This window comes from Anastrepha obliqua, chromosome 6, assembly GCF_027943255.1.
Source record: "Anastrepha obliqua isolate idAnaObli1 chromosome 6, idAnaObli1_1.0, whole genome shotgun sequence".
Classification (NCBI taxonomy): domain Eukaryota; kingdom Metazoa; phylum Arthropoda; class Insecta; order Diptera; family Tephritidae; genus Anastrepha; species Anastrepha obliqua.
The window spans coordinates 15,755,107-15,780,643 of record NC_072897.1 but is presented as its reverse complement, the minus strand read 5'-3'; the positions used below and the strand labels follow the sequence as shown (position 1 = coordinate 15,780,643).

The following is a 25,537-nucleotide window of genomic DNA, read 5'->3' as shown; positions in this document are numbered from 1 at the left end:
CGACGCGGAGCTACCTCCTCCATCACCACTCATAAGAGACGCAGTTCATGAACATCGAGGTGTGGCACCGCACTTATACTGGGAGCAGATGCTAATGCACATCATCATGTCTGGGGCAGTTCAGACCCAAACGCACGTGGTGAGTACATCTTTGAATTCATTATGTGTAACAATCTTTATATTAGTAACATAGGTGACACCCCTACTTTTGTAACAACCACGAGAACTGAAGTTCTAGACATCACGTGTGTCAATGAACGAGAGGCCCAAATTTTAAAAGACTGGAGAGTGTCTACAGACAACTCCTTCTCAGATCATAGGTATTTAATGTACAATATTTCATTTCGGTTAGAATCCCCCAATAGATTTTATAACAGAGGATAACATAAAATTTGCCATTTGCAGCTTCCAACTTTAAAAATCACCGGACCTGATTGAATCATTTCCGCTGATTTGCAACACACAAAAGATATGATTGCACCTAAACTCGCCTTAATTTTTGAGGCAGCGCTACTTCTTAACTATATCCCCAAGAAATGGGCAGAAGTAAAAGTGGTATTCATTCCCAAAGGAGGGAAAACCACACCTACGAGACCGAAGGACTTTAGGCCAATTAGCCTATCATCCTTTTTGTTAAAATCTTTAGAGCTGTTGCTAGATTTGCATATCAAAGGAAGAATTAACGACAAACTATCACCTTCCCAACATGAATACAGCAAAGGCAAATCAGTGGAAACAGCGCTCCATGAGCTAGTTCACACAGTCGAAAAATCCCTTCACTACAAAGAATTTACCCTCGCTGCCTTTCTAGACATCGAGAATGCTTTCAATAACATATATCCGGAAGCAATTACCACTTCGCTAACGGAAATGGGGTAAGCAATGCAATAGTCTCGTTTATAGAACGAATGCTAACTGGGCGAACGATAAGCGCAAATTTGGGTGACACATTTGTTAAAAAAATTTCCACTCAGGGGTACACCCCAAGGTGGGGTAATTTCTCCACTTCTGTGAAACCTAACTATCAATAATCTTCTACAAGAACTTGAAAAAATGGGAGGTAAAATAATATAATATGCCTATGATATTGTAATAGCAATCTCGGGGAAAAACCTTCCAACATTATGTGATCTCCAACAAAGATCTCTCAACAGATTATCACTTTGGTGTAAAAGTCGAGGACTAGAAGTAAATCCAGAAAAAACGGATCTGATACTTTTTAGTAGGAAACACAAAACACCTGCTCTTCAACAAATACTCCTAGGAGGGAAACCACTCAGAGTAACAGAAAGGGCAAAATATTTAGGACTTGTACTAGATAGGAAGCTAAATTGCAAAGCTATGACCGCATTGTACTCCTGCGGAAGGATTATTCGGAAGAAATGGGGACTGGAACCCAGAATGATACATTGGCTCTACACAGCAGTGGTTACACCATCTCTACAATGGTATTGTAATATGGTGGAATGCCCTTCAGAAGGGTGTGTGTCAACCACACCACCGAAAGCATTATATGCGACATTAAACTTCCTTCCGGTAGATCTGCAGGCAACATATAACGCACGCAGTGCGGCAATAAGGCTGAACACTCTAAATAAGTCGTCAAACACGGATTATGGCCACGGTAAAATCCTGGCTGGCACTTTGGGGCTTCCCGGACTGGTGGACTATGCACTCTCGCCCATACTTGCCATTACATCGTTTACGACCCTCCTATCCTCAAGGGAAGAGTGGGAACGGGACGACGTGAGACAGGGCGAGTCCATCCATGTATACACAGATGGCTCAAAGCTCGAGGGAAGGGTGAGTGGAGGTGGATATTCTGAACATCTGGGGATGTCCTTTAGTTTTCGGCTCCCCGACTACTGTAGTGTCTTTCGGGCTGAACTGATGGCAACAATAAAAGCCGCGACACTGATACAGTGTGATGCGATATCCGGAAATGATATTTACATTTTCACTGATAGCCAAGCGGCGGTAAAATCTCTCACAAAACAGTCAACAACCTCCAAGGTAGCCATGAAATGCGAGATGGCTGAGTCATTTCACTTAAAGGTAACATGGGTTCCTGGCCATCGCGACATTGATGGTACCTGTAGAGCTGATAAACTAGCGAGACTCGGCACCAAATTGACTGATGAGCACATAGATAATGACATAGGGATAACCTTACAAACATGTAAGCTACACATCCTTGAAGAAATTGTAAAGGAAGCAAACTAAAGATGGCGAAATGAAGCCACCTGCAAAATCGCCCGTCAACTGTGGCCGACTCTAAATGCTAAACGCACAGAATATCTGCTAAGCCAGAATAAACACAGTCTTAGCACATTGATCTCAGTCATAACGGAGCACTGCCTAATAGGTAGACACGCCCAAAGGATGGGTGTGAAAACACATGACTTCTGTAGAAGTTATCTAGATGAGGACGGGGAAGAGACAATCTCGTACCTGCTGTGCCACTGCCCTGCTCTATCCAGACGCAGATTTACTATTCTGAATGAACAATTTTTGATGAATTGGAAGATCTCAGGTCTACAGAAGTCAGACTTATTTTAAAATTTTTGAAAAGCACGCACTGGTTTTAGGAGAGATAGGGACAAGCTCCCCACGCGGCATCACAATGGGCTATGAGCCTGAGTGTGTCCCACAAGACAACCCCTTCAACCTAACCTAACCCACCGCCTTTTTGCCACAAATCGGCCAGTATTGTTGTCGTATTACTCCCACGAAAGTTTGAGGACCGGCAAGTAGATTCTGGTGGTGAAAACGCATTTTTATAGAGTTAGTAAGTGGATGTCATTTTGGCAACAGTATTGGATGGCAAGACTGAAAATTCCGCAACAAGTTTCTTAAATGACCTCCTATTCGAATGAGTCCAAACGAATTTATAAAGGCGGCAGAGGTGCTAGTTTATTTGATAAATTTATGGGAAAAGTCTTTTTCAGAGCTTTATATTACGAAAAACATGAACTCGTTGAATCATTCGAAGTAAATACCGAGTTCTTCGATGAATGTGTGCCGTAACGATATTACCTGGGCAGTCCATCTTAATGAACATATGCAGCATCAATTACTGAAGGTGAGGACAGTAAAGCAACTTTCTGTCGTTCAGGCAAAGTTTCAAGTCTAATACTTCGTGTAGAAATGGAGGCCCGCTGGTCAAAAACGATGAACTTGATAAAATATCGGATGGGCTAAGTCTCGTTTGCACATATCACCATTCCATACCGGTTGTGGACTGCTGTATGATTATAATACGATTTGCGACAAACACGTTTAAACTAGACGGTTCCCCCTTAAGCCATGATAAAACTTATGTGGAATCTGATCAGCAGAAAAACGGGCAATTGAAAACGCGTAACTGCGGCCGTCATGACCGAATAGGTCGGTGCGTGACTACCATTCGGAATTCAGAGAACATAAGTTCGAATCTCGGTGAAACACCAATAAGAAGAAAAAGCTTTTTCTAATAGCGGTCACCCCTCGGCAGGCAATGGCAAACCTTCGAGTGTATTTCTGCCATGAAAAAGCTCCTCATAAAAAATATCTGCCGTTCGGAGTCGGCTTGAAACTGTAGGTCCCTACATTTGTGGAACAACATAAAGACGCACGTCACAAATAGGAGGAGCAGCTCGGCCAAACTAGCATTTGGACTGGTCATGTAGCGAGGAAATTTCAATTGCCTCAGGGCACCGAATTCCCCATACAGATTAGACCAAGCTGTTAGACGCGACATTGGTAGACTTTCGTCCCAATCGAGCCTTTCCATCCATGAGCGTTGAAGAAACATTTTTGCTTTACATACGGTGGGTCCAATCAATCCCAGTGGATTATATATATATAAAATTGGGCAATTGTTGACAAAACTGGGCGCTTTGTTTTTTTATTGCTTTCCTGGCGTGCATCAACCGAAAATAGGAGCAAGTCATAATGGAGTGCCCACAGGAGTCCAAGCGTCTTTGTGATGTAATTACCATCATCAAATTTGATGATTTTCTTTCTATCTACTTCTGACACGTTTCTGAGTACTTCTGGTACATTCGAACACCATTTCCTAATTTCAAAATTACCTTTACCTAGTAGCTCAGATATTTGTTGCATTATGTATGGTAATTTACATCATTAATAGTATCGCCGCCGGTGAGTAAGTCATCGACGTAGAAATCGCGAAATATGTTCTTAGCGCCAGGGGGATTTGAAGATTATTCATCAGCCGCACGTCACTGTTTCGAGTGTAAACATTTGGGTATCATCTTGCAGGTCATCCCTCCAAAATATGTACAGCAGGTAGTTATCAAAGGGTGCGACTTTAATGCACTGATACATTTTACAAATTTCTCCGCTCAGTGCCACCGGATGTGATTGGAAATGAGTCAGTGTATCTGCTAGCTTTACCTGAATTGTTGAACCCGGCATCAGTACCTCCTTTAACGAATACCCAGTTGTTGTCAGCGCCGTGCCATCAAACACAACTCTGAGTTTGGTTGTTGTACTGTCCTTCTTCAATACGGAATGATGAGGCAAGAAGGAAACCGGTACTGTTGAAGCTAGTTTTAAGATCGAATATACTCCTTCATGAATGATGAATATTGTGATTTCACGTTGTGGCGGAGACGTCTTTCAAGAGCCAAGAATCGCCGCAAGGCATGCTGGTACGAATATCCAAGTAAATGTACGCAGGGTTTTAAAGTCAGTCGAACCGAATATTCACCTGTCGCCATACAACGGACACAACCCAGCCAAACAAGTTGATCCTTGTGCAATTCGAGATCTGCCAAAGTTACCTTCGCCGGAATTACCCAATGAGTGATGTGAAGTGAATAATTTGGTTCGAAATCGGTGATCATTCGAGTTATGGCCGCATCTATTATCGTAGTGAAGGTGCTATGTAACGACTGAATTAACATCTTTACGCTGAAGTTGATTACGAATCTCCAATGCCCGAAACTGTCACTAATAACCTAGATTTTCTGATCTGTAATTGACTAGCCATTTGATGTCCTCGTGAGAGTAAAGGCTGACATCACTGGGGTAAGACAAGAAAACCATAGACCTTGCGACGCCTACTACGGCTGCCATGTAAAGGAGCGCAATTTCGGTGTCGGATTTGTTGTGGGAGACAGACTTCGTCACCAAGTACTGTCGTTTACTCCGGCGGACGAACGCCTCGCAATAATCCGCATCAAAGACCTATTCTGTAACATCTCGCTCATTTGCGCCCACGCCTCGATGGAAGAGAAGGCGATGCGACCAAAGATTCCTTCTATGAGCGCTTGGAACGTTCCTATGAGGACTGCCCCCGCCACGACATAAAAATCGTGCTTGACGACTTCAACGCCAGGGTGGGCAAGGATGGATTTTTTGGTCCCACAGTCGGAAAATTCAGCGTGCACAACGAAACATCCGGTAAGGAACAGAGGCTGATCGACTTCGCCGGAATTTGAAACACGGTAGTCTGCAGCACCAGATTCCAGCATAAAAAGATACGGCAAGCCACCTGGCTGTCTCCTGATCGAAAAACGCGAAACCAGATCGATCATGTTGTGATAGATGGGAGACACGCTTCTATTGTTTTAGTTTTACGTACGATCCGAGGACCCAAAATCAACTAGGCTCATTACCTTGTTGCAGCCAAATTGCGCACACGCCTCTGTGCAGCAAAAAACATTCATCTACCTATGCAAAGAATGTTCAACATCGAAAAGCTGCAATTACAACAGACAGCCAGAAGATTCGCCACTCGACTCTCACTCCTACTCTCAGAGAGCATTGCCCGACAAACTGGCATGCACGAGCAATGGAGCAACATTTCTCGTTCCCTACGTACCGCCGCCGAAAAAGAAATCGGACTGCGGCGAGTTTGAAAAACAGTTAGTACGACGAGGAATGTCATGCTGCCGCAGGAAGAAAGGATGCCGCCTGTAGAGCTACGCTGCGATCAGGCGCAACGCGAGCCATGTGGGATCGCTACAGAGAGTTAAAAAAGGAAGAGAGACGAATTATCCGACAAAAGAAACGAGAGGCCGAAATACGTGAGTGCGAAAAGCTTGGGTTGCTGGCCAACAGGAACAACGCCCAAAAATTCTACCAGAAACTTCGGCGGCTCACAGAGGGTCTGAAGACCGGGGCGTTTTCCTGTAAGAACAAAGACGACGAACTGGTGACTGAAATCCAGAGCATTCTTAAATTATGGAGGGAACACTTCTCGAACCGGTTAAACAGTGACAGCTGCGCATGTCAGCGAGAATGTGAAGACCCCGATACCTCAATCGTCGACGACGGAATTCACTTTCCGCTACCCGACCCTGACGAGGTCAGAATAGCAATAACTCGGCTGAAGAACAATAGAGCCGCGGGCGCCGACGGACTGCCGGTTGAGCTATTCAAACATGTCGGCGAGGAGCTGGTAAGGTGCGGCATCAGCTTCTATGCAAAATATGGTCGGATGAAAGCATGTCTACCGATTGGAATTTAAGTGTGCTCTGCCCAATCCATAAGAAGAGCGATCCTGCAATCTGCGGCAATTACCGCGGGATTAGTCATCTAGATATAGCCAATAAGGTTCTAGCGAGCATATTGTGTGAAAGGCTGAGGCACACCGTCAACCAACTGATTGGACCTTATCAGTGTGGCTTTAGACCTGGAAAGTCTACCATCGACCAAATATTTACAATGCGCCAAATTTTAGAAAATACCCATGAAAGGAGAATCGACACTCACGATATTTTCGTCGACTTCAAAGCTGCATTCGACAGTACGGAAAGGAGTTACCTGTATGTCGCTATGTCTGAATTCGGTATCCCCACAAAACTAATACGGCTACGCAAGATGACGTTGCTCAACACCAGCAGCGCCATCAGAATTGGGAAGGACTCTCCGAGCTGTTTGATACCAAACGAGGTTTCAGTCAGGGTGACTCGCTGCCGTGTGACTTCTTTAACCTGATGTTGCAGAACTTAATCGCTCAGGCACAATATTTTATAAGAGCGTACAAATGTTCGCGTAAGTCGATGATATTGACATCATCGGCCGTAACAACCGCGCTGTTAGTTCTGCCTTCTCCAAACTGGATAAAGAGGCAAAGCGAATGGGTCTGGTACTGAACGACGACAAAACGGAATATCTCCTGTCTTCAAACAAACCGTCGGCGCACTCGCGTATCGGCACCCACGTGACTCTTGACAGTTTTGATTTCGAGGTTGTAAAGGACTTCGTATACTTAGGAACCAGCATTAACACCGATAAAATTGTCAGCCTGGAAATCCAACGTAGAATCTCTCTAGCCAACAAGAGCTACCTAACACTCTACAAGACTCTCCTCATGCCCGTCCTAATGTATGGCGTAGAAGCGGGGACGATGACAACATCCGATGAAGTTACGCTTGGAGTATATGAGAGAAAGATTCTGCGTAAGATTTTTGGACCTTTGTACGTTGGCAACGGCGAATATCGCGTCGACATAGACATAGCGCAGCGAATAGAGATCCAGCGGCTACGTTGGCTGGGTCATGTCGTCCGAATTCGATGCGGTACCAGCTGGTGGTAGCAGAGGAAGAGGAAGGTCTCCTCTGCGTTGGAAAGATCAGGTGGAGAAGGACTTGGCTTCATTTGGTGCGTCCAATTGGCGCCGATTAGCACGAGAAAGAAAGAACTGACGCGCTTTGTTAAACTCGGCGTAAATCGCGTAAGCGGTTATCGCGCCAATTAAGAAGAAGAAGAATTGACTAGCCAGTATATCAGTGGTCGCCAACCCGTCGATCGCCAGCTACCGGTAGCTCGCAAAGGCAATTCTGGTAGCTCGCGCTGCTCACGTTGCAAAAAATCCAAAAGTCTGAAAATCATACCAGTATTAGCAAATTTCAGAAATTTTCATAATAAATAGATAAACAGCGGCGACCCTGCGGCAAGCGATTTCGCGCCGACAAACACGACGCGAAGTCGCGTCTCTGTTCTAGGATCGGCAGGAACCGATTAGCGTGTTCGAGAATTTTTTGACTTTATATATGCGCAATGCACGTCGACATTGCGCTCGGTTTAATACTGAACGGCATTATCAACGTTCTGCGTGCAGCGGTTGGGTTAGAGTTCGAAACATTATTGCAAGCAGTAGTAAGAAGGCGAAGACATACCATTTCCATTCGGAATGGGAAGAACAATACTTCTTCACAGAAGTTAAAGGCAAAGGTGTTTGTTTGTTACATCTGTGCCAGTTCCTAAAAAAGGAAATATTGAGAGGCACCAGAAAAGAAAACCTGAAACATTTAAAAATCCAGTTAATTGGACAACAGTCAATATTTTTGAAAACAATCGAAAAAATAAGGCTGCAACTGAAGCATCTTATCGTGTTTTCCAGATAATTGCACAAAAGAAAAAACCTTATAAAGACGGGGAAATCATAAAACAAGCATTTTTGGAAGCTGCAGATTCTTTATTCGCCAACTTTAGAAATAAAGACGAAATAGTGTCTGCTATAAAATCTATGCAACTTTCTGCTAATACAGTGATGAGGCGAGTAAAAGTAATGAGCAATGATATTTTTTTACAGTTAGAAAGTGACTTAGATAACTGTATTTATTTTTCACTGCAACTGGATGAATCAACAGATGTAGTTGACACCTCACAGATGGCCATATTTGTCAGGATGGCTTTTAGTGATTTTACAATTAAAGAAGATCTTTTGAAGTCTATTCCACTCAAAGGACATACTACTGGGCTAGAGCTGTTTTCTCATTTAAAAAATTTCATCTCTTCTGAGAAAATTCCAATATCAAAAATGGTAGGCCTGACAACTGACGGTGCTCCAGCTATGGTGGGTTGTGATAAGGGGCTCGTGGCGCTATGTCATAAGGATGAAAGTTTTCCACAATTTCTTAGTTACCACTGTATTATACATCAGCAAGCATTATGTGGAAATTTTCTAAACTTGAACAACGTTATTTAACTGGTGGTGAAAATTGTGAACAAGATTAGAGCTCAAGCGTTACAAAGAAGATTATTTAAAACCTTGGCTGATGAAATTGACTGTCAATACGGAGAGCTACTTCTTCACTCTGAAGTGCGATGGTTAAGCAGAGGACGAGTGCTCAAACGTTTCAATGATGTCCTGCCTGCTATACTCCAATTTTTCAAAGAACGCGATGAACCGATTAATGAACTGGAAAATTCGGCTTGGCTCAAAGATTTTGGTTTTCTTGTGGACATTACAGAGAAATTAAATGAGCTTAACTTGCAGCTTCAAGGCAGGGATAAAGAATTGGCGGAAATGATTTCTGATATAAATGCATTTATTACAAAACTTGAATTTTGGGAACAAACCAAAACCTAAAAAACCGCGATACTAAGTCTTTTCCCATTCCCGAAAAGATATCCAAAAATCTATTAGAGCCCTATGTCAGTAAATATCATATGGAAATAGTTTCTAACTTGAAGGAAAACTTCAACAATCGTTTCAAGGAATTCAGCAAAATTGCTTCAGTGACGCAATTTGTTGTTTCACCCTTCATGGACATTGATATACAACAGTTTGCAACTTGTGTTATGAACAACTTTGCCGAAGACATTGCTGTGACAGAAATGGAACTGATTGCTTTTCAAAGTGACTTGACTTTAAAATCTTTAGGTTCAAATACAAAATGTATATGGACTTTAGTAAGTAAAGATAAGTATTCAGTTTTATGTCGTGTTGCGTTGAAAGTGAAAGCGTTATCCAGTTCAACTTATTTGTGTGAATCTTCTTTTTCCAATATGAAATTCATTAAAAATAAATACCGCAATCGGCTTACAGATATGCATTTGGATAACTGTATTCGAATGACTGTATCAAATTATACTGCAAATATTAAAAAAATTACCGATGAGTCAGAATGTCAACCTTATCATTAAATATGCTCTTTTTATCTGCCCATATTTTATTTATATAATAATGTACTATTACTGTTTTGTTGTTTTTTTAAGTCGCTTGTGATTTGCCATTATGACTGCAAAAAATTTTGTTACGATTGATAGGTGTGAACATGGATGTAGTTATGCATAAGTATAAGCACTATAAGTCATAAGTTTATTATATATAGAACGTATATTAGTAAAATAAATACATGTATTGTATGTCGAATATAACTGTGTGTTATTTAATTTATGTTGGCTTGTGCAAGTAGCTCGCTGTTTATTTCAAAATCTTGAAAATAGCTCAACACATTGAAAAGGTTGGCGACCACTGCAGTATATGGTAGTTACTGTAAAATTAAGTTGTGAAGCGTAATCGAGCATGGCACGAGAGAACCGACATAATTGCGAATTAAAACAATTACAGTTGCAAGGTGGCCTGAGATTTGTCTGATTAAAATACAGTAGCGTATGGTGCACGAATGAGCAACGGCGACATGCAGATTATGTGCACTGCTGTCCTGATGGCCTGGTTTAAGACAGTTAATACACAAAATAACGTTCTTTGCTTTCTTACAGCGTTCATTCGGACTAATACTGGCAAACACGGGGCAGGAGTAGATGACGTGATCAGGCTTATTACAGACGACACAGATTTTTTGACCAGTCTTTGATACGAGGTTTTTCTATACTTGACATTGCTCACCTGAGCAACCTGACTTCGTTACCATAGCGTGGGCTACATTTTGTATTATTTGGCCTCTCTTCTAAAAAAAAAATAGCCATGTCCGTCCAAGTTGGCATCCTTTCAGCGGAAACTCGTTCTTCCCATAGCGTGTGCGTGGTGGCATCCAATCTCTGTACAGTAAAGTGTTAGAGCAAACAATGGGCTATTTGTACGGAGGTGCCCAGTGACTGCAAAGCTCGAACATGTGATACAACATTGGCCACAAGCGACCATAGTCTATTCGGACTCACCCTTTGCAACTTGAACAGCTCATGAATGTGCGCCTGACAAATTAAACGTCGTTTATCAAATCTTTCAACAAGTAAGTTCAATGCAGTTATATAATTTTCATCACGAATTTCCTCCCTTAAGCAGGATCGCAAGTCCAGACTTGAAAGCTCAGAATCATTGTTAACAATCGTTTGAAACATGCTACTCTGTGTATGCTCCGCCAAATTTTGGTAGCTGTAATTCTGGTAGGCGCCACCATGGCTGTTTCACTATGACGACGGATGGCTACCCCTGTGGTGGTTGATTCGTCGTTGACGACATTGGATGGTAATTTACCTTGTTTTACGATTGTTGGCGTCAAGTTCGATAGGTCCTATTCAAACAATTCGTCTGAAATTTTAATATGTTGCTCGCAACATCAATGGCTCTCGCCCGTACTACAATCGTATTATTACGATATTTCAATTATTTCGTTTATTTTTTTTTATTAAAAAACTCAAAAAAAATCCCGATTTTCAGATTGTCAAATTCAAAACCGCTCCATCTTGTCAATTTTTTTTTAATTCTAGTAGCGGGACATAGCTACAGTCATACTTATTAATAATTGTTTTGGTTTTTGTGTTTCAGATAAATAGAAGAGCCAAAATGGACAACACCGTCCAGGTCCAATTTTTCGGGAGGGTCAACTTCAGCGGCATTTTTAAAATTATTAAAATTAATTTTTTTTTGTCATGTGAATGAAGCTAAATAAAAAGTCTAAAAAATTTAAATATTGTTTTTAATTTCTTTATTGTAAAAGAACATTCCTGAAAATACCATACATTTACGAGTTCTAGACCACCGGGACCTCTTAAGTTGAGTTGGCGTATTAAGTCTACGCTTTCCGTTTTAAGGGGGGGGTAACGTAAATTTTTCTTTGTGCATTTTTTTTTATTTGGTTTTTTAAATGAAGAACCTTTCAAGAATATTTTGTGAAAATTTTAGATGAATCGGAGCAAAACTTACAAAGATACAGCCATGTAAGTGTTGCTACCTACCTGGCTCAACCGCGCGCCAAAGTCGGTGCCCCTCATAACTTTCAAACTACTGCACCGATCCTTTTGAAATTTTGAACACTTTTTCTGTAGATGTTTTACAAGGTAACGCCGAAGAGTTTTTTTCGAATTTGTTGATACTTTTGTGTTTACGGTAACTAATTCACCGATTTTTTACGCGAAAATCGTGTTTTTGACTTTAATGTGTTCCCAAAAATCGAAAAAATTTTAATTTCAAAAAACCCTCTCGGCGTTACCCGGAGAAAACGATTATCTAACGAAATAACTTTGGTTTTTTGATTTCAGATGATTTAACACCGAGTTATGAGGGGCACCGCAAAACTACTTTTTTTTGAGATGCGTCCGAATAATTTCTGCCATTGCGGTATTTTTAAATATTTTTGGATGAAAATTTCACAAAATATACTTCAAATGCTATAGTTTTATGTAGTAAAAGATTTGACGAATAAATTTTAACTGTGTCATCAAAAAAAAATCATAAAAATGTGCCTTTTTTCCATGAATTAACGTTACCCCCCCCCCCCCCCCCCTTAAGAACAACATTTCTTAAAAATTAGTCCGCTTCTCTATTGAAAACTCCAAAAGTTTTCTGATGATTTCAAAATATTAGTACATGGTGCTTGTTTGCATGGCGAAGAACGAAAAACAAACGGCTCCACTCAGTTAACTGTTCGCGAGATTTGTGTATGGTACTTATGTACAGTTAGTAACAGAAGTAAGTATACACCGGACACGTTTTCAATTTTCCCCCAATCCATTCCTTCAAACAACCTAAGTTATAACAAAATTGTGTTTTATTTACATGAATAAAATACAAATACAAATTTTATTCCATTCCTCTTTTCAGTTGTTCCTTATTTCTAATCGGATGTTTACGTATTTGTCGCTTTAAATGTTCCCATAAATGTTCTATGGGGTTGGTATCCGAGGGCACATACTTTGGGGTTTGTCCTGATTTTCCGTACGACTAAGCTTTTTTCTCTGGGGCTTAAGAGCGGGAGACGCCCACAATGCTCATTATTAGTGGTGCTTCCCGCACTTTTATATTTGTTCACAATATTTTGAACTGTAGCAAAACTCCCATCTATAAAACGAGCGATTTCTCGCAATGATTTATGTTCCTTGTGTAATTTTATAATCAGTTTTTTTAAATCATCAGAAAGCTCTTTTCCTCTTGATGCCATTACTAAAAATGTCGGAAAAATTAATACAAAACGTACTAAATTTGTATACTCACTTTAGTTATTTCCTTTTAATAGTTTTAACTTTTTTAATCAATGCATAAAAATAAATGTTATGCTAACTGAACAATCGTTTGCTGTATACAGTCCAATCGTGATAGTCCGACACATACGGGACCGACTCGTTGTCGGATTATCAAATATTCCGGACTACCGAAGGTTCCATTTAATGATACGAAAAGACAGAAAAAAATCACATCAACACCGTCAGAAATCGCGAGAGAACTGGCGTCGTTCAAATTTAATGACAAATACGTTGTGACCGGGAAACAAAACACAAACCCCTTCTGCTGCTCTGCTACGACTGATCAAAATAAAATAATGCCAATTGCATCCATAGACGTTATGAGGTTGTCGGATTACCGAACGTGTCGGATTAAGAAATGTCGGACTATCACGATTGTACTGTACTAACTTTGTGATAAATTTCGCTGGCATCAAAGACAAAGCAAAGCGTGGATAACGGTACATAAAATTTACAGCTCAATTAAGGCGTATATGAAAGCTTATCCCAGTACACAATTACCATGCGTAAAATATTTTGATTACACATTAAGGAAAGCGTTAGCGTCAAACAGTTCCATAAATCAGGCTCCTGTATACTTATTTATGTTATTAACTGTATGTAGATGAATTTCACGTTTTACAGCAAAATCACAAATAGCGGTGCCCATGTCATCACGTTGGGGTCACCAAAAATGTAGTCGTCGCGCAAGATTTTTTGCGCTCGATTGAATAGCAAAAGAAATATAATAGCGAAAGAAAACAACACAATATATGATATGCAGTTGTGCAATGCGTGAAAGCCAAAATCAGAGTGTGTTTATTGCACAGCTTTATTAGATAAGTAAGGTAAAATGTAACATAGGTATTTGCAAAACTAAACACTGTTCACCCACTACATTAATTATGCAGTGGCACTCTGAACAATCATGATTCGCTAAAAATGCTCAGAAGTTCGCATTGGTACTCATAACAAAAAGGTGGGGAACCAACAAAAGAAAAAAAAAACTGAACCCCTGTTTCAAAATGTTACATATTTTGGGAACTTTTTATTAATTTGAAAATCTCTCAAGATATATATTAATAAAATATTAATCTATTACGGGAGAATGGGAAAATAAAAGGAATGGATTCGAAATACAAAATAGTACATAATATAATACAGTAGTCCCAAATATTGGTTATGTAACTTCGTTATAATATAAGTTAATGGCGCCTGTTTTTTTGGTGCCAGAGCTATTCAAATTAAGAGCTATTAGTTATTGGTTGGAACATTTCATAACTGAGAACTTAGCTTGAAAACTAAAACTGCCACCAGGAATTAAATATTTGCAATTATTGGGAAAGTTAAATTAAAACAGAGAGTCAGTCAAAAATAGTCAACTAATAGTCCGGGAGCCAGGGGTCATTTTGACCTCATCATTTTATGCCGACTGATTTTAATACTGAAAGCAGACCCCACCAACCGTCAGCTGGTCCGGTAGTGGTGGGTACGTGCGTGGGATATTGCGAAACGTGTCGAAAAAAAATTTTTAACAACTCATTTAATACCGGCTGAAATTTGTTTTGTGTATTGTTGACATTTAGTAATATAGAATAAAAAAAAAAGAGGTTGTCTGTAAAGTCGGTTTACTGACGATAGTTTAACGTGACAACGTCATAAGAAAATACTGATGTAATGGTTGCAATTTTCAAAACAAAATTTTAATTTTATTTGTTTGATAGATATTTTGTATGGATATAGAGGAGAGTAGGAGGTAAATGGAATCGCAATGGAATAGGTCAAGTTACATTTACACAAACGTGAAAAATGACGAAACATTTATCAAATTCATGAAAGATATACTCAATTTCGATTGTGCATCAGACGTTAATAAGCCAACAACACTAAGAGGCAACATCATCGATTTGCCTTTTTCAAGACACTTTACACTCGAAACACTCCCTTTCATTTCCTACTTTTTCTATCATCGTCCTATTCTCAACAGAGAAAGGGTTCATTACAATGCACACAGGAAGAAGGCATATGCAAATACAAGTATGTGAATTTATATACAAATGCGCATATACATCCATATATATGCTCACTCAAGTAGGACAGAGCCAGATGTCGAACGTTGCCGAACGCGGGGGCCGAACGTGCTCTTTGTCGTTCGTTCCGCGCTCTCGCTTGCAGTTCAAGCACTTAGCTTACATTTGCTTGCATACAGAATAGATTCGTACATTTGACATGTCCATATGATTTGTATTCATCTTTACATATTGATTTGTTCTTTTTGAAAATTGCGCGAAATTGTATTTGTATATGCATGTTTATATACATATATTAGTATAAAACATATCTTATAAGGTATGTGGTAAATATTACCATACATATTTTCCTTCATATATAATAAAAAAATTAATAATAATGACATCAAAACAACAGGTATTATTAACAACTAGTCCTCACTAATTATAAATTCGGTAACGATGATGATACACTTGGTTGTGTTTTAAATTCTTCAAGTAAATCAAATTAATAATAATCAATAAGAAGGGATATGCAAATACAAATACGTGAATTTATATATGTACATATGCGCATATAGATACATATATACGCTCACTTAAGTAGGAGAGAGCAAGATGTCGAACGTTGCCGTTCGTTTGCTTTGTTTGCTTTGTCGTTCGTTTCGCGCTTTCGCTTGCAGTTCCTGCAAGGTAACGACCATGAGCAAGGTAACGACGATTGAGCAAGGTAACGGTACATTTTTTCGTGCGTGCAGCCGGCTAAATCGAATTAAAAGACGTTATCACGTCAAAAAATAGTCAGCATTGAAAATTCCGGGCGCCGCCGAGATGTATGAACGCAATGATACATTCTTGCTTCGGCTGATGGTCTTCCCACCGCTATAAACGCAGGTGACCATGATTATTATATTTTCATATATGTATAAAATTATGTAAAAAAATTTCAATCGGCATAAAGTAGTTTTACTGTTTTAATTTATTTTACAAGTTCGCCTGTTTAGCTGACGTATTTTCCCCCTCTACGGCGCTGCTGATTTTTTTTTTTACTATACTAAATGTAAACTTCAGCCGGTATTAAATGAGTTGGTAAAAAATTTTTTTCGACACGTTTCGTACCCTCCCACAATCACACCCACCGCGGGTGCGCCAGCTGACGTTCACTTTCTTTATTCATGAAAGCTAAATCACACGTATAGTCAAGAATTTAACGGTATGAAAACGCAGTCTAAAATTGAAAAATAATTTCTTTTCCTCAACCCAGTTATACAATTTCTCAGATAAAATGACATATTTCAGATGAAAATTCGATATGGCTCCTGCTGAAGCTAAAGTATTAGTTTTGGGAGACACGAAATTTACAGAATATTTCCTGGAAGTGAACTAAGAAAGTGTTAACCGCACTAGTCAGATTGCACCATTCAATTATTATTTTCTATTACTCGTATTACACATTCTGTTAAAAAAAGGGCTCGTTAAACATATGTCTAACGGATGAAAACGTCGACAAAGTCAAGGAAATGGTGCTGGAAAACCATCATTTAAGTTTGAGGTGGGTACCTTGTGATCTTAGCATGTCTTACGAATCAATTCGCAACATTTTACACCATCAATTGGGCATGAGACGCGTGGCTGCTCGACTCGTTCCAAGAGTGTTGAATTTCTTTAAAAAAATTCATCCGAAGAGGGTGGCTGAAGCATGTCTTGAGCAAATGAATTGGGACCCAACGTCTTTTCAACGCACTATAGCAGGTGATGAGACGTGAGTATATGAGTTTGACATGCAAACCAGTCAACAGGCGGTGGAATGGCGCTATCCACATGAGCCAAAATCCAAAAAACCGCATCAAAGTCGGTCAAATGAAAGTCATGCTACTCGTTTTCTCTGATTATCATGGTGTTGTGTACTCGGAATTCGTTCCAAATGGTTTTACGGTAAATAAAGAACATTATTTGAATGTTATCCGACTTAGTGCATAGGAAAGGGTCCAATTTGTGGAAAGAAAACTCATGGCAAGATCCATGATAACGCACCGTCTCACAAGGTTCATATTGTGGACACTTTTTTGACCAAAAACTCGACAAATATCGAACAACCACCGTATTCAGCGCCCTCTGACTTTTTCCTTTCCCCAAAACTTAAATTGCCACTCTGCGGATGTCGCTTTGAGTCCATAGAGGCCTTTAAGGAGAATCCGCTGAAGAAGATCTCTTCAAACTCATTTAAAAGGTGCTTTGATGACTGGTCTAATCGTTGGACTATATGTATTGCTTCGAATGGAGCCTGTTTTGAAGGTGTCAAAATAACAATTCCCGCTACTTTTTTGACAGAATATACTACTACTTAAAACTAGGATAAGAGGAATAAGGGAGACGAAGGAACAGTAAGTGGAAAGTTGGAGTAAGTACAGATAAGTAAATGGAAAGGATAGGTAAATAGAAATAAAAAAAGTTAGTAAAAGGAGAGTAAACGAACGAAAGCAAATAGCGACAGGTAAGTAAAGCTAAAGTGGAAAATCCTGCGAGTCGACACTTCAAAACATTGTTGCTAGGATGGAGCTAGCCATGGACAGGAGGGACTACGCTATGGGCATCTTTTTGGATATAGAAGTGGCATTTGATAATGCCACTTTTGTTAGTATGTACAGCTCTTCTGGTAGGCACGGGTGCTAGTGAATTGGATTCGTCCGATGCTGGCCCAAAGAATCGTCACGGTGCGAGCAGGGGAAGACAGCGGGTGTCATTCGGGGTTAATACAGGTTACCCCCAGGACAGTGTGCTGTCTCTATTGCTCTGGTGCATGGTGATCGATCCTCTACTCACCACCTTAAACGATGCGTGAGTCTACGTACAACCATATGCGGACGACTTTGCTTGTTTTGTAACAGGCCCTTCGCTTATGAAGAAATGTAGAGAAGTGCAGAAAACTCAGACACTTGGTGCTGTGCGACAGTGCTATCGGCAAACCCTACCAACACTGGTATTGCCCTCATTACCAAAAGGAGGAACCTTGATGGACTCGTTCTGCCTAAGCTAAAAGGGGTCACAATCTGGCTATCGAAAGAAATCAAATATCTTTGAGTAATCCTTGATAGTTAACGTTGAAACAAAAACATCCAAAGCACTGACAGCTTTCTGACAGTGCAAGGGTGTCGGATGAGTATGTAGACTCTCTCTCGTGGGAGTCAAGAGGACCTTATCTAGACTACAACGCACTGCGGCCATCTGTTGCACCGGAACTTTTCCGATTACTTCAGGTCCCGCATTAGTTGCCCTAGTAAGTCTACCACCACTTGATGTTTCCATCCAAAGAGAGGCCTTGAAGGCCATCTGACAACAGAGTTGGCATGGACTTCGATCCAACGATCCTCGTCATACTCCTTGACTCCATGCCATCAAGAATCGTACTTGACAAGAGATACAGTGTGTTGCTGCCAGAGGCTGAATTGTGGTCAAACTCAGAAAATGAGCCCGGCAAACACTGTTCTCGCATTTTCACGGATGGCTTCAGGACCGAGCACAGTTTCAGCTCTGGTGTCTACGTGAAATCCAGCGGGACAAAACTACGCTTTGCCCCTGGAATTCACGCATCTGTGTTCCAAGCAGAGGTGTATGCTGTTCAAGCAGCGATGAACTTTGTTGTAGAAAACAGTTCATGAGGCAGATTTATGTGTGTCTGCAGCAACAGCCAAGCTGCGCTCATGGCCTTAGACAGCCCTTCAACCACTTGAAAGGTAGTTGAGTACTGTAAATCCAGGTTGAACTATGTTCGCAGACATAATACGCTGATGCAAACATGGGTCCAGGGACACGTGGGTATCGTGGGTAACGATATATCAGCTTTTTATTTAGAATGGGCTATGAGGCCAACTTCCTTGGCCTGGAACCCGTTCTGACACTGCCTTCTGCAGCCATCAAAACCACGATTAGCAAACGAATTACTCTGACCCACAAGCGAGCCGGGAAGGCTGGGAGAGGCTGCGGATTGACAAAACTGATGTTACCTGTCATTTCCGACCGGTTGTCACCGATCCTCCTGACATAAAGCAGAAGGAACTGTAGCAGCTGGTTGGACTATTGTAGGGCCACTTTTTGGGCGAAGCACATTGAAAAGGTAGACATCTCAGAGAGTGCACTCTGCCCAGCATGTAGATAGGAGGATGAGGTGGCGGACCACTTTCGGTGCGTCTGCCCGACCTTCGCTGGAATCAGGCTTGAGGTCTTTGGCACTGATGTGTTAAGAAGCGACCACCTTGCTTCCTTAACACCACAAGATCTACTCAGACTCAACCTCCGAGGATAGATTTAAAGGAAACCGAGTGCAATACAATGGACTTAATTGTGTCTGAGTGCTTTACTTGCTAGTCTGTCCCGTTAAAAAAACAAAGAAAAAACAACAACAAAAAAGCGAGAAGAACGTAATATAAGTTAATGTTAAAGGAAAGTTTTTTATTTAAATTTTTGTTACATTCTGACTTTACACTGGCTACCTTCAAGAATCACATATCTTTACATTTTTGTTGTCAACCGGGAACGCAGGTCGTCTCACTTTTCCAGACCTAGTTGTCACCTTGTCCGCTTCAGGAGTGATTGTGGTTATTGGACCCTTTTGGCCTAGCTGGACGTTGGGCTGCGGGTGAACTCATTTATTGCGCAGCTGAAGGCCCAGCAGGTAACTCTTAGACCACCCGCGCCAAAATTGTTGCTTGAAAAAGCAAACAGGCTGCTATCTCCTTAAGCAGCTGATGAAGTTGTCAGGCGATTTCTCTGATGGCAAAGCTTGCAAGGGAAAACCAGTGGTGTGAACGGTCGCGAGTTCTATAGCGCTTCTATCTCGAAGAGAAGCGTTAGGGCTTATGCGACGATTAACGGTGCGTTGTCTGCGACGCCCATCAGCACATGTTTTGCCGACTTCATCACTGCTTCCCGAAGATCGCCAAAGTGGTGCCCCCTTGCAGGAATGAAGGCGAAGTTGAATCCTTCGTCGGTGGCGTATTGGTTAGTCTCCAACTTCTGCTTCACAAAGGCTTCCGGGAGCCACCTCAGTTCCCTCTTTGCACCGAAAAAGTTCGTCGCGTTTTCGCAGTATATTGTGGCTGGTATCCCCTGGGCTCCAATGAACGTTTCGAGTGCGAAAATACATTTATCAGCAGATAAGTCAGATGCATTCCTAAGTGAACTGCCTTTGAAGCGAAACACACGAAAATGGCAATATACATTTTCACTGGAGGGCGACCGCGAGTTTTCACAGTTATGTGAATGAACCCGCAATAATCTATCGCACATATTGTGAACGACTGCAGGCTTCACGAGCGTTTACCAGGCATATTTTTTCTCACAGAACCGCTATGCTCGTGGGTCGGCGGGGTGATTTCGAATTTACGCTTTCACAAAGTACCTAGACACCTATACGAATTGGTTTAAGTGAAAATGGTGGTATTGGACAGAATCGGAGTAAATTTCTGCAAGCTTGAGTAATTCACTTGGGTATGTTTTAAGATCTTGAGAACAGAGAATGATAAAACAAAAAGTAAATATTGTTGGAATAATTTTATTTTATTATGATTTGAACATAAGCTATGTGCTGCTCATCAACCTTGAAAACTAAGAGCCACAATAAGCCGTCCACTGTAATCATGTCAGCGACCTAAGTACCGGTTTGAATTTAAGGTTTGCCCCAATAATTCGTGTGCCAAATTTTGTTCACGTTTCAATATTCGACGTTTACATTATGCCCCAATTGGGGCATGGATTCGTTCGTGGATGCGATGGTTCCCCGTCAGCCCGTGCGCACGGGAGCTGCTGCACTGGGAATCATAAAACCGGCTTAGACTTCACCCCTTCAAAATTCAAATTGTGCTTGCGCTTAACCTAACGATTACAATTCGCGTAAAAATATCTACCTGTACCCATACCACTGATGTTATGCAAGAAAGGATTAGCAGTTGTCTGATGTCCATAATGAAAAACTTAACTACTAAAAAGCAAATTTACATTAAAATTAAGAATAAATGGTATGATAAAGAATTAGTCGAAACGAATTAAAAAAGTATACATTTCATCAAAAAGCCATTATGTTAGGAGAGTGGGTAGAATACAACGAAATAAAGAAAATATACAAGAGAATGGTTAAAGTTAAAAAAATTCAGTATATGGAACACAGGTTCAAAACAAATGGGCAGATAACAAAAAACATTGAAGAGGTGCTTATCAATGGGGAACTACATATATAGAAATAATAGCGAGATGGCTAATAAATTAAATGAATTCTTTGTGGATAGTATTATTCACATAAATAGCAACATAGAAAATGTTGCTTCTGAATTGATAAGGCAGGAAGAACTCTCAACTACGTTTAAATTTGAAGAAATTAGCACAGATGATATCGTTCATATTGTTAGGAAATCAAAAAGCAAATTGGATGGAAATAACTTTTTATCAGAAGGGGTAATTAAGGATTCAGTGAAATATAGTATATGGGTCACTTTTACGCCTTACTAGTAAATAGTAGTCTTAGGTCTAGAACAGTACCTATGGAATGGAAAACTTCCAACATAGTACTAGTAAAGAAGGTGAAAAATACTATAAAAACTGAGGACCTATAAACACACTTCCTAATTTGGAAAAAATATTAGAAACGGTGGTTAAAAACCAACTAATACTCTATATTGAGTCCAATAATATTTTCATAAAGGAGCAATCCGGTTTCAGGGCAAAACATTCATGCGAAACTGCGCTTAACTTGGTACTGTCGCAGTGGAAAGAAGACCTCTGTTCCAAAATGAATGTAGTAGCAGTATTTATTGACCTTACAAGAGCTTTCGAGACTGATCGGGAAATATTGTTAAAAAAAATTGGAATATATTGGTGTAGAGAACACTGAACTTGATGGTTCCGTAGTTTCTTGTCAGACCGGAAGCAACAAACGCTTATAAACTCATCGATTTCAAGAAAGGTAGGAGTCGAAATTGGCTTACCACAGGGATCGGTCCTAGCTCCCATACTATTCAATGTTTATATTAATAATATAAATACAGCATTGAAATATTGCAAGATAAATCTATTCGCTGACAATACTCTCAGTCAGAGTCAGCGATAGAAATCTGCATAGAGCAGTAACAAAAATGCAAGAAGATCTTTATACAATTGATTGTGCGTAAATAAAATGTGACAACAACAAAGTTTATGATTCTTTCTAGAGCAATAATTGTTAGCTTCGGGGACCATAGCTTACAAATAAAAAATGAGAGAATTGAAGAAGTAAAAGTAATTAAATATCTTGGAATTTATGTAGATAATAAGTTAAAATTTGAAGACCACGTTGAATATACCGTTAATAAGATTGCGAAAAAAATTGGGCTCGTGAAAAGATCATGCCAATACATCGGAAAGAGTTATAAAAGTTTGGTTTATAGATCAATAGTTGAGCCGCATTTCATATACTGTCCAACGATTTTTTTCATGGCTAGCGACACACAAGTTGAGAAACTCCAAAAAATGCAAAACAGAGCTATGCGATTCATTTTGAATAAGCGTCATGATACACCCATACAAGAAATGATCGGAGACTTGAATTGGCTGAGTGTAAAACAGCAAATATTTTACCGCGCTATGAAATTCGTTTTTAATATAAAGCAGGGCAAGTTACCGTATTATCTGAGCGATAATTTTAGATACATAAATGAAACACATTCATATTTACTCAGGGAAAGTAATAGTTTTAGACTACCCCTGTTTATAACAGAGGTTGATAAGAAAAATATTTTCTACAAAGAATTAAAATGTTTTATCGAGCTACGAACTAAAATAAAAAAATTTGTTAACATGAGCACTTTCAAGAGGCTGCTATTAAATCATTGTAAAACGTTGCCGATTAGATAGAAACTACACCCTTCATTTTCAAGCAGTAGGAATATGTATAATGTTAAACTATAAATTACGCTGTAACTGTACTTGATAACTATAAACTATAATTTGTTTTACTGTACACATAGGAATATTATTATTGTACTACTTAGCATATAAGCATATAAATATATAAATTAGGTTTTAAGACCGTAAAAACTAAATAAATAAATAAACTTCGCAAATAAATAAACTTCTGAAATTTTTTCGTACATGCATTTTATACAGATTTACATTTTCATCGTTATTTTTACCCCCATAATTCTTTTGTCACATCTTAATTATCTCATCTGGCACGAGGGCCCGTCCACGTAGGCAACGGACTCCCGGCCATTCTGACTTTTAATACGGCCTCATCAACCGCACACAATCGTCGTGAGGGACAAAGGAAGCTTTAGGGAAGACTGGGAACTAGGCCTTTTCGGCTCCCAGCTATGAAAAATCGTAGACTGGAAACTCGTCCTTTTCAACTCCCCGCATCCACATCTATCACACCCGAAAAAAGCATCCCCAACCAGCATAACGGATTCTTTAAGGGAAACTAGAAACTAGGTCTTTCCGGCTCCCAGCTACGAAGGATCGGAGACTGGAAACCCGTCCTTTCTAGCTCCATTATTGTTAGTTTCTTAGACAAGAAGGGTTGAATAAATAAAGAAAAAACAAAATGACTTAACTATAATTTGGCACATTAAACTATATTTTCTTATAAACTTCACTTCAATTTGCCTGCAAATAAAAATAGAAATATAGTGTTGATGATTGGAATGGCGGCGGTTAACGTGACTTCATAAAGGGTGGTTAAGTTTCAAGGGCCGGGTTGATTTTGAAGAAAATAAAATTTTTATATGAAATTAGTATCATTTCTCTTTATTATGATAATATTGGTATGGCTCAATTACGTATGAAACAAAATATTGGCCATATGGCCTCTGCGGCCTCGGCGGCACACCTCCATCCGATAGTCCAAGTTTTCGATGGCGCTGAGGCGTAATTGAGGTTCTATGCTGTTAATGTGCCGAATTATCTCATCTTTTAGCTCTTGAATTGTTGCTGGCTTATCGAAGTACACCTTTTCTTTCAAATGACCCCAAAGAAAGAAGTCCAACGGTGTCGTTGACGCTCAGGTGTGGTTCACATTCAACATCGGCCCTTGAAATTTAACCATCCTTTACTATACACACGCATATGACGTTTTAATTTATAAAAGTTTTTTTGAAGCGCTGTCGAAGGCCCCCCTGCAAGAAAAAGTTCTACCCAAATTCTACAAATTTACAAATATCCTTCTAGTCAACGTCTCCGCAAAATTCAACCTGCGGTCGAACTTCTTTTTGAGGTCTCTCGCAGCACTAACTTTTCGCTCACTTAAACAACTTTAACAATAAATTACATAAAAACTATAAGCCTCCAGAAGGTGCGCTTTTAAGTTTTAGTTGAGTATTTGGTTTCAGTATTTAACCTGACGATTTAACACAGTTATGTGAAGTATTTATTATGAACAAAACTTACCGATTTGCAATGGCATGTTGACGCTGTGCGTAACTTGGATATTCGAAATCTAAATACTTCCACTCGTTCACGATTTGCAAAGCTTCACTTATTACCACTGGTGACGATGGCTCAACTACCTCATTGCCGCCTTCACCAACATCACCACTGGGTAGCGCATTTTCATAAGGCGGGTGTGTATAGTTTGCGGATATAGTAGGAGCAAAATTGTTTTTGACCAGCGTTTGCCCGATTACGGATGGAGAATAGTGAGCAATGGTGTGCACCTGATGTCCACAGTATTTTCCAAATTTTTGATAGAAGCCGGCAGTAGTTGGCAATATCGCATGCATCCGCACGCTGCTAGCTTGATTGACAATAACCAAAATAGATAACCAAAGTATCCAATACAACCGTACAAAAACGAGTTTTTTCGACACTAACTTATATTTTGCACAACATTTTAACTGAAACATCTTTTCTTAATTTTGAAAAAAACAAAAACACAAATAACTTTTATAATTTAAAAGCTGTCATTTGCGCAGTCTCAAATCTATTTGCGTTACTTTGCAAGAGTAAATTTAGCCATCAGATAATCACAACGATTGCTTGTAACAGTATGACTACAATCGCCAAAGTTTTCTTAAAGCAGTGAGATATATTTATGGGTACTTTCAAATTTCTAAAATATACCTAATACAAAGTAAAACAAAAAAGTATATCAAACAACAAGTACCGGTATTGGGCAATCTAATAAACTGGTCTGGTTGGGTGCCCAGCAAGCTGTATGTATATCGAATTGTGACGAATATAATTGTATTTTTACGTATGCACAACTGTGTGCGAATTAATAGCAGTAATATGTGGGATATTGAGCATTGATTTTCTTATGTTAAAGGTAAAACTTTTTCTTTCAAGACGAGTTTTATTCGTTTCAGGTCATTGAATCAAAAACGTAAAAAGAGCTAAACTTTTTAGAAGCCCTAAAAAAGTTT

At 39.8% G+C, this 25,537-nt stretch overlaps 1 protein-coding gene across 1 annotated transcript in view; it reads right to left on the bottom strand.

The window, feature by feature from the left end:
* Positions 1-25,217, bottom strand: part of LOC129249872 (protein yellow) — a 90,431-nt gene extending 65,214 nt beyond the window's left edge. Inside the window, exon 1 of the mRNA XM_054889545.1 lies at positions 24,564-25,217. Coding sequence (XP_054745520.1) covers positions 24,564-25,018 — 455 coding nt within the window. The 5' untranslated portion in view covers positions 25,019-25,217. The remainder of the gene's footprint in view (positions 1-24,563) is intronic.
* Positions 25,218-25,537: the final 320 nt, after the last annotated feature.